The sequence below is a fragment of the Neovison vison genome, chromosome 12 (assembly GCF_020171115.1).
Source record: "Neovison vison isolate M4711 chromosome 12, ASM_NN_V1, whole genome shotgun sequence".
NCBI classification, from domain to species: Eukaryota; Metazoa; Chordata; class Mammalia; order Carnivora; family Mustelidae; genus Neogale; species Neogale vison.
In genome coordinates this window covers 54,418,037-54,428,699 of record NC_058102.1, presented here as the reverse complement: position 1 = coordinate 54,428,699, position 10,663 = coordinate 54,418,037, and the positions used below count along the sequence as shown (strand labels likewise).

The window sequence follows — 10,663 nt, the reverse complement described above, 5'->3', positions numbered from 1 at the left end:
ACATTAATAAGGACAATATTATTCCTGACCTCTTTTCTTCTTCACTAATTTGATGCTTTACATGTTTCCCATCAATACTATGGTGTCAAACAGAGAATATCATTATAAAAACCACTTATTCTATCATAAAGCACTTCTTTAAAGCTATAAGGAAGGTAGTACCAGATTTTACATTGTTCAATTGCAAATGAGTACTCTCGCTCACCACACACTCCACCCAGCAATCTTGTCATCTCATCAAGTCCTTCAGTACAGTCCCAGCCCTGTGCCTGACAGGACGCAGCTGCAGAGATGAATAACCAAGAAGTTACCTATGCAGAACTCAGTCAGGTTAAGGGTTCAAGAAGACAGCAAGTGAAAGCTAAGAGTACTAAAAGTCCCATTTCAGGAACTGAGCAAGAAATAACCTACGTAGAATTAAATCTTCAAGATGTTTCTCGGGATCTTCAAGGGAGTGTCAAGAACTGCCAGTGGAAAGGTAAAACACTTAATACAGACAATCAACTGTTCTAGTATATGCACTTGGGGAGCAGGGGTGCAGGGAATGAGTAGGGAATGATCTCCCATATTTTTCATTTGTGTGGATCAGAGCTTGGGGCTGGAATATGGTATTGTAATTGAAATCTGAGGATGGATCTTGTTCGAGTGTTGTAATTCATGGTCTTTACTCAATCTCATGGAAGTAATATATTTACTGCAAATATAATGGCATATTCTGAAAGAAGAATCCAATGATAGAGGCAAGTTTGGGGTCCAAATTTGTATATGTGACTCCCTGTGCATTGTTGGCTTTCTTTTTTTCTTTCTTTCTTTCTTTTTTTTTTTTTTAAGATTTATTTATTTATTTCACTGACCGAGATCACAAATAGGCAGAGAGGCAGGCAAAGAGATAGGAGGAAGCAGGCATCCTGCTGAGTGGAGAGCCCAATGTGGGGCTCCATCCCAGGACCCTGGGACCATGATCCGAGCCGAAGGCAGAGACTTTAACCCACTGAGCCACCCAGGCGCCCCATTGTTGGCTTTCTTGTAATAAATTTCCTAAATGATTATTTTCCATCTGTGTTTTCTCAGCATTTTCATTTTTTTCCCAACTATTTACCTTCATGTCCAGGGAAGCTCATTGCTGACATTCTGGGAATCATCTGCCTTGTCTTGATGTTCACTGTGGTCACAATAGCTGTTATTCATTGTAAGTAAGTGTTTTCAATGACGACAAGGGGATTTTTCACATTAATGATCATCGGTGCTCGAAATGTTGCACAATATTATGGAATTGTATTACCTTATTTTAATGCATGCATGCTCTAAATGTGGAATAACTCTATATAGAGAGTATTACACATATATTCAGATTTCATACCTGGAATACAAATTATGGGAGAGACTTTATGGATATATACAAGTTACTTCTTGAGACTGGTTAAACCAAATACTGCAAAACACTGTGAATTTTTATTCTTTTGAATTGTCTTCCCCCACATGTTCACTATTTTATTTAATTTTTATGGGTAAAATCAATTTTATTACAGAGATTTCTCTTTCTAAATAATATACCAAACTTCAAACTAATAAACTCAAATCATAATCATTTATTTAGTTTAATATTAAGTTTTATGAGCATTGTTTTAATTTTTCTAGTTACTACAGGACCAGTGCAGAACAAGGCGTCTGTGGAAATAACGACCCAGAAAGGTAGAAAGTCATTTCCAAAACTTTGATATTAGGATAGCTTATATTTTATCTGTATCTTAAGCTAGACAAGGATGATAATAGATGGTTTTGGGGAAAACAAATTAGAAAATTGCATAGTAAATTTTCATAATTGATGAGTACAGCAGAGTATTACTTCTTACACAACAGTATGAGGAAATACTCATTAAAATCAGCATACATTCTGTCAGTTGTCTTTTGATCTTGCTAACTGTTTCCTTTGCTGTGCAAAAGCTTTTGATCTTGATGAAATCCCAACAGTTCATTTTTGCCTTTGCTTCCCTTGCCTTTGGTGATGCTCCTAGGAAGATGTTGCTGTGGCTGAGGTCGAAGAGGTTGCTGCCTGTGTTCTCCTTAAGGATTTTGAAGAATCCATGAAACAAGATGGGATAGGGAGGGAGACAAACCATAAGTGACTCTTAATCTCAGGAAACAAACTGTGGGTTGCTGGGGGGAGGGGGGTTGGGAGAAGGGGGGTAGGGTTATGGACATTGGGGAGGGTATGTGCTTTTGGGTAAATTGGAAGTGGAGGTGAACCATGAGAGACTATGGACTTTGAAAAACAATCTGAGGGGTTTGAAGTGGCGGGGGGGTGGGAGGTTGGGGTACCAGGTGGTGGGTATTATAGAGGGCACGGCTTGCATGGAGCACTGGGTGTGGTGAAAAAATAATGAATACTGTTTTTCTGAAAATAAATAAATTGGAAAAAAAAATCAGCATACATGAGGTACTTGGATGGCTCAGTGAGTGAAACGTCTGACTCTGGGCTTTGGCTCAGGTTATGAACTCAGGGTCCTGGGACTGAGCCCCATGTCTGCTCCACGCTCAGTGCAGAGTCTGTTTTAAATTCTCTCTCCCTCTCCTTCTGCCCTCTGGTTCACGCTCTCGTTCTCTCTCTCTCTCTCTCTCAAATAAATAAATAAATAGATCTTAAAATAAAGTTACTATACCCATTGTTATCAATGACCTCAAATTTCCTCCTGCTTTAACATGATATAATATAAACTGTTATACAATTCCAAATAAATTGTTTTGTCCAGGGACTCGAAGTACATGTAGAGATGGACATTTTTGTTTGTTTTATACTGGCAGATAAGTAAGGGATGAAAGCCTGACTCTTCTGGAAATGTGCATGTGTTTTATTTTTGCCCACTTGTGAGGGTGAAGTGATGTGTTGTATACACATTTGTGTATACATATGTAACTTGCAGACTTGCAAGTTTTAATATTCAAAGCCTTTTGTATAATATCTCATAATCTTTCTTTAGCTTATCAATGTGGTCACTGTCCAAAAGAGTGGATTACATATTCCAAAACTTGCTACTACATTAGCACTGAAAGAAAATCATGGAATGAGAGTCAGTTGTCCTGTGCTAAGAACTCTACCCTGCTCTCCATAGAGGATAAAGAGGAAATGGTGAGATTTCAAATGTTTCCAGCTTTTATTAAAAACTTTTATTAAAAACTTCCCAAATCTGTTTATCTTAGCATGGAGGACAAGGGGCGTTAGAGAGAAGGGAATTTGGGTAAATTGGAAGGGGAAGTGAACCATGAGAGACTATGGACTCTGAAAAACAATCTGAGGGGTTTGAAGTGGTGGGGGGGTGGGAGGTTGGGGTACCAGGTGGTGGGTATTATAGAGGGCACGGCTTGCATGGAGCACTGGGTGTGGTGAAAAAATAATGAATAATGATTTTCTGAAAATAAATAAATTGGAAAAAAAACTTATCATTTAATATTACATTTGTAGATCTCATCCATATAGTCATACATATTTATATTTCTTGTTTATTTATTTTAAAGTCTTTTACTATTCCATAGTTTGATTCTATATTTTGCTAATTTTATACCTTTAATGTATATTTAATAATTTGTAGTTCTTGCTTTTCTTAGAAAGCCATACTTCTATAAATGCTCTTTTGCCTGAAATAACCTTACTATATTTTTTACCACCCATCATGAAGACTGTATGATTGGGGCACCTTAACCAGTGGGTTAAGCCTCTGCCTTTGGCTCTGGTCATGGTCTCAGAGTCCTGGGATTGAGCCCCGCATCGGGTTCTCTGCTGGGTGGGAGCCTGCTTCCCCCTCCTTTCTCCCTGCCTCTCTGCCTACTCTTGATCTTTGTCTCTCTTTCTCTCTGTCAAATAAATAAAGAAATCTTTTTTTTTTTTAAAGATTTTATTTATTTGTTTGACAGAGAGAGAAATCACAAGCAGGCAGAGAGGCAGGCAGAGAGGGGGGGGGGAAGCAGGCTCCCTGCTGAGCAGAGAGCCTGATACAGGACTCAATCCCAGGACTCTGGGATCATGACCTGAGCCGAAGGCAGCGGCTTAACCCACTGAGCCACCCAGGCGCCCAAATAAAGAAATCTTAAAAAAAAAAGCCAACTACATGATTGTGCATATTCATCACAAAATAGTCGGAAGATAATTACAAATCAGATCATGAGTGAGAAGTTTAGAGCCCCTATTACCCCTGCCAGTTTTAATACTGTGAAATATCTTTGCTTATTTTTGGAATTTATATCGATGGAATCATGAAGTATGCATTATTATATGTGTCTCCTTTTTGCTCTCATATGATATTTGTAATCCATCTTTATTACTGCATTTGTCTGTAGTTTGTGAATTTTCACTGCTGCTGTTTTATATGAATATAACATTTTAAAATCAATTCTCGGAAATTTACTTCCTATTTGTATGTGGGTGTTATGAATAATAATTTTATGAAAGACTTTTTCTATGTGTTTTCCATGTATTATATTTATAATAACTATTATACATAGCTACATAGTATATAGTGTATTTATGAAATGTGAATAATGCATTTGTCAAAATAACAATGCATAAATGCAACATTATAATTGTATTTATATATGATTATTATACATTTTCTTCAAAGCATTAGTATGAAATTGCTGTCATAGATATGTGTGTCTTTCAATATATTACATTTTCCCTACATTTATCTAATGTATTGTGTAAATACATTTTACAAAATAGTCCCTTGATCCAAAATTCAGAGGTCTGTGGAAAATTATGACAAAAAGTGCTGGTGGTTATACAACAGTATCATTATCCTGGGGTGTGAGTTATTAGGGTATTCTCTTTGGTGAGGACTCGAGTATGTCCCTTGCTCATTTCTCCTAGATGTTTTCTTTTGTTTTCTCGGAAGTCCTTATCATGTTTTAAATATGAGCTCTTTTTTGAGTTTACAAGATGGAAATAGCTGTGTATTGCCTTTTTCCTTCCCTATTGGAGTCCTTTAATGATCAGAATTTTAGTATTACCATGGTCCCATATATCATTTGGGTGTTAGTGATTATTTTGAACCTATTTCAGAAGTTCATCAAAGTTCATAAACATAATTTCCTATATTGCCTCTATCTTTTTTTCTTTCTTTTTTTCACTTTAATTAGAGTTTCTGATCAAGATAGAATTACTTTTGGTGATGTTGTATTTGCAATGCAGTGAGATATATATGAAGGTTATAGTTTTCTACATCACGAACCTAACTGATGGAGCATAATGCAAAGCAAAGTCGATCTTTTCTTCATAAATAATTATACATATATAGTCATATATATGTCAACATATGTTCTAATGTGCTTTATATAAATAATATAGATAGTATATATCTTTACATAGATAATTATAAACACATGTAGCAGTCTTCACATTCTGTCACAACCCACAGCACTTTGAGTAAAATGTAGAGCCTTCCCTTCCTTGATGTCCCTTTACTGTGTCTCATTTCTACTTTGTCTTAAATGTTTCTCTACTTACGTTGAGAATTACATGAATGTTATCACTTTGCTTCAACTGATGATTTTCATTCAAATATCAAACAATTTAGTCACTAGAGTTGAAGCAAGGTCCCTTAGGCTTAATGATAGTTTTATACTTTTTTTTGTTTTCCATTTCTTCCTGATGATCCTTGTAAAATTCCTTCTGTTATCATTTAATTTCTGTTTGGATAATTCCCTGTAGCAGTTCTTTCAGAGTGGGGGTGGCGGTGACACTTTTTCTAGTTTTCCTTTATCTCAGAATGTCTTGATGTCTCCTGCATTCCTGAGTGATGTGTCCCATGGATAGTCAATAGTTGCTTGAAAAAATGCACTTAGTGTCTACATTTTTTGTTTGTTTGTTCAGGTCTTTCTAGCATGCCTTTTTTCTATTATGTTGACTAGGGAGAAAAAAACATTTTGGGGCCTTTTGTCTGTGCACTTTGTGGTTTGCTCACCACTCTGGGATATGTGAGGCAAAGAGAAATTCCAGGGCGTTCACCGCCATATCATTCCTTGGGGTTAGAGTGCACAGTTCTGTCAGTTTTCTCATTATCTGTTTGAATGTTATGTTGTTTTGTGTATCATATCCAGGTCTTTTAGCTGTATTTGGTGGAGGAAGTAGGGAAGAGTAGCATATCCTCACTTTATTGCTGGAATAGGAATTCTGATATGTAGTAGTTCTAATGTGAATGTTCCTAAGACTGATAATGTTGAGCAACTTTCTCTGTATTTATTTGCCATCAATATATGCTTTTTGGTGAAGTATCTTGAAATATATTTGTTATATTTTTACTTTCTGTTATCGTATTTTGAGAATTCTTTCTGTATCCTGGCAGCAAGTTTTTTATTAGATGTATTATTTGTAAATATTTCCTCTCAAGTCTATGACTTGTCTTTCTTTTCTCTTCAAAGCGCAGACATTATCTTAAGGAACTACACTTCATCACTTTGTTCTTTTATGGATCATGTTTTGTTTCTCTCTAAGAAATCACTGCCCAACTTTAGGTCAGATATTTTTCTTAATACATCTTCTTGTAATTTTATCATTTGCACTTACAGATGATTATCTTTTAACATTTTTGTATGTGGTATAAGGTATATATTATTAATTTCATTTGAAACTAATTGTTTCCACAACATTTATTGTAACACTATACTTTCTCCACAGAATGACTTAGCATCATTGCTGAAATCTGCATTCCATATATGTGTGGGTATAAACTTTTCACTTTCTCTTCAGTTTCTTTAATCTTGTATATATTTTTATCAATCCATACTTTTAAAAATGTCTTTTTATAAACAATAGGTTTATATTAGTTATTTTTCAGAGTTACCATATCTATTCTAGATCTTTGCATGGCTGTTTACTTTTTTATTTCTATCAGTCTAAATGATTATTTTTAAGTTAAGAATGAAAATTAGTTTTATATTCTGCATCAGAGGAAATCACATCATTTGGCCTTCTTTACTCTGCGAATGTGACAGATTAAGTTAATGAATCACTTCTTGGTCTTTTGGTTAAGATCAAGTGCAGATTAAGTTAATGGAATTTCAAATGTAAATCCAACTTGGTATTGCTTCAATAAATCTACTTACGTCATAATCCATTATTTTTGTATATTATCAGAACCAGTTTAGATTGCCATTGACATGTAATTTCCTTTTCTTAGTATTCCAAGAAAATGCACACAACACATATTTTATTGACCCCTTTTTTCTACCTTGTAAGATTGTCTTTTTTTTTTTTTTTTTTTTAAGAGTTTTATTTATTTATTTGACAGAGAGAGATCACAAGTAGGCAGAGAGGCAAGCAGAGAGAGAGAGAGGAGGAAGCAGGCTCCCCGCCGAGCAGAGAGCCCGACGCGGGACTCGATCCCAGGACCCCGAGATCATGACCCGAGCCGAAGGCAGCGGCTTAACCCACTGAGCCACCCAGGCGCCCGTCTTTTTGGTTTTTAATTAATATTTCATCTTTCTTTACTCATAAGTATCTAAATATTCTGTAACTGAGTATGAAATCTTCTGGATTATAGATTATATTAGAAGTTGAGACAATTCTGATATTTTTATTTCCTTTTGTTTTGGTTTTCACAAGTTGTATTTGGTAGGATGTTTTCAATTTTAGGTCTAGTTTAAACATATTTACTTATTTTCGTGGTATTCTCTTATGTTAATTTAACTGTGGTATAATGTACATACAGATGGTTGCACAAGCAATACATGCCAACAGCTAGCTGAATTTTCAAGTGTCACCATCATATGAAGGAGAAAATGAATATTACCAGTACTGCAAAATGCCCCTTTCATGTTTCCACCTCCATTTACAAACATTTACATAAGTAGAATCATACAGTGTGCATATTTTATTTTTGGCATTTTTAGGGGAAGATAAACTTGTGCTTTTCATCCATATAGTTGCATAAAGTTGTAAATCATCAAAACTTCTTGCTGCTCCATTGTCTGGTTCTACTACAGTGCATTCATCCATGCTATTGCTAATGCTCTTGGATATTTGGGTATTGATCCACTTAGGCTGCCATGAGTTACTCTACTTTTTGTACTTCACAGTCAATTTCAGTCTAGTATATGTTTATCACGTCTTTCTTCTCTAACTTTAATAGGTTCTTCTCTGTACAGTGTATTGAAAGGGAAACTACTCAGATCATCCATTTTATAACATTCTTCCTTTTGGGTTTAAGTGACAGAGCTATGAATTGTCTCTAAACACTACTTTTGTTCCACCTTAAAACTTTTGATATATTCTCAGTTTTGTATCACCCAGTACAAGGTATTTTCACAGATTTCATTTTTGAACTATAAATATTTCAGAAGTGTGTCACTTTTCCACATGTTTGGAAATCCCCCAAATTTCTTTTTGTTGTGACTTCTAATTTATTCCTTTAGACAAAAATTGATGAGTCTTCAGAGAATATACTTTGGAAAATTTCTATCCTGTCAATGTTTGATCTCTATTTATGACATAGAAGAATAATTTCTATATATGTCAGTTTTGTCAAGCTGATTCTTAGAGCTCTGACAGTCTTCAGTGGGGCTCCTGATTTTGTGACTAGATGGTCTCTCATTTACTGATGGAAGAGCTTTTAAATCTTCAGCTGTGCTCATTAAGTTGTTTATTTATCTTCCCAAATCTGTTAGTTTCTATTACATGTGTTTGAGGGTTCTATTGTTAGATGAATAATACATATTTGTAATTATTTTATCTTTTCATATTGACAGGCTTACCATGGTGAAGTGTTTCTTTTAAGTTCTAATAATATTTCTTGTTTTATTTATTTATTTATTTTTAAAAGATTTTATTTATTTATTTGACAGAGATCACAAGTACGCAGCAAGGCAGGCAGAAAGAGAGAGAGAGGAAGCAGTCTCCCTGCTGATCAGAGAGCCCGATGCAGGGCTCAATCCCAGGACCCTGGGATCATGACCTGAGCCGAATGCAGAGGCTTTAACCCACTGAGCCACCAAGGTGCTCCAATATTTCTTGTTTTAACAGCTACTTTGTCTGATATTGTTGTAGCCATTTGTCCTCACTTACAGAGTTTCTACTTGGAGAGTGGATCTTTTGCTATCGTTTTACTTTTACATCTTTTTGCCTTTGAATCTAAAGTGTGTGTGTTATGGAAAGCATAATGATGGATCTGAAATTTTTCTTTTTTATTCAGGATGACAATTTTTATCTTTCGATTGGAATATTTACTGAATTAACATGAACGTCGTTATTGGGATAGTTGTATTTGGGTCTCCCATTTTTCTATTCATTTTATGTTTATGTTGTTTTCTTCTTCCACCTTATCTGACATCTTTTGTACTAAACATATTTTAGTATCCTATTTTAATTCCCCTTTGATCTCTTAGCTATATTCTTAAGTTAGTTCTTTGTAGTAGCTGGGTGTTACAATTACATCTTTTATTTGTTTTTACTGAGATATAATTGACATAACGGTGTGTAAATTAAAGGCGTGCAATGTGCTCATTTGCTACTTTGATGTATTACTGATTGATTACTATGGTAAGGTAGATAACCCCTCTCTCACATCACATTCTTACCACTATTGTGGGTGTTGAGAACAGCCAAGATTTAGCCTTTCCAAGTTTGAAGTTTATAATACAGTAATGATGACTATAATCACTATGTTGTACATTAGATTCCAGAGCTTATTATGTAGTAGCTAGCTGTAACTTTGTTTTCTTAAACATCTCATCAATTCCCCTGCCTTGCTGTCCCTGGTAAATTATATTATATTTATTGCTTTTTCAAATTCAGTGTTTTAGATTCTACGTTTAAGCAAGGCCATACAGTATTTGTCTATTTCTGTCTGATTTTTGTCACGTACATAATGCCTTTAAGGTACATCCATTTGTCACAAATGGCAAGAGTTCCTTCTTTCTCATGACTGAATAATATTTCATTGTGCATATATGCATGTATGTGTGTGGATACATATATATATCACACCTTCTTTACCTCTTTATCTGTTGGCAGATACCTTGGTTCCTTTAATAATTTGGTTATTGAGAATAATGTTGCAATGAGCATGGTGTGCAGTAACCTTTGAGATACTGATTTGAGTTTTTAATATATATGTAGGAGTAACATTAGTACATAATATGGTATTTTTATTTGTAATTGCTTGGAAAAAATGCATAATATATGGTATTTTTATTTGTAATTGGTTGAAAAAAATTGTTGGAACACCAATTTATATTTTCTTCAAAGAATTTCCTTTTCTTCAGATCTTCACGAATATTCTCTTAAGTTTTGGGAAAAAAACAATTTTAACAAGTCTGTGAGGTGATAATTATGGTTTTGATATGCATTTCACTGATGTTAGTGATTTGGGGTATCTTTCTTGTACCTATTGGCCATTTTTCTGTCTTCATAAAAAAAAAAACACATAAAAACAGGCCCTGTTCCCATTTTTGGAATTGGATTATTTCCTTTGTTTTTATTGCATTGGTGGAGCTATTTATAGATTTGGATCTCAGTCCCTTATCTGATCTGTTTACAATATTTCTCCTCTTCTGTACATCATTCTTCCAAACTTTTCTTCAACTTTTTTGTTCTTTCCTTTGCTGTGCATATGCTCCTAATTTAATGCAGTCTCACTTTTCTATTTTAATTTCTCTTGCCTATCTTTTGGTGACT

At 34.8% G+C, this 10,663-nt stretch overlaps 1 protein-coding gene across 1 annotated transcript; it reads left to right on the top strand.

The window, feature by feature from the left end:
• Positions 1 to 291: 291 nt before the first annotated feature.
• On the top strand, positions 292 to 9,227 carry LOC122890902 (NKG2-A/NKG2-B type II integral membrane protein-like). Its single transcript, XM_044226346.1, has 5 exons — positions 292 to 478; positions 1,112 to 1,189; positions 1,639 to 1,692; positions 2,979 to 3,127; positions 9,180 to 9,227. The coding sequence occupies exons 1-5, from the start codon at positions 292 to 294 to the stop codon at positions 9,225 to 9,227; spliced, it is 516 nt and encodes a 171-aa protein (XP_044082281.1).
• The last annotated feature ends 1,436 nt before the right edge of the window (positions 9,228 to 10,663 follow it).

Bases quoted from the DNA above. Each gene is read 5' to 3' on its own strand.
- LOC122890902 (XM_044226346.1), top strand. From the start codon at position 292: ATGAATAACCAAGAAGTTACCTATGCAGAACTCAGTCAGGTTAAGGGT. The intron at 1,190-1,638 runs GTAAGTAAGTGT...TAATTTTTCTAG, and splicing joins CACAATAGCTGTTATTCATT to TTACTACAGGACCAGTGCAG. The intron at 3,128-9,179 runs GTGAGATTTCAA...TTTTTTATTCAG, and splicing joins TAGAGGATAAAGAGGAAATG to GATGACAATTTTTATCTTTC.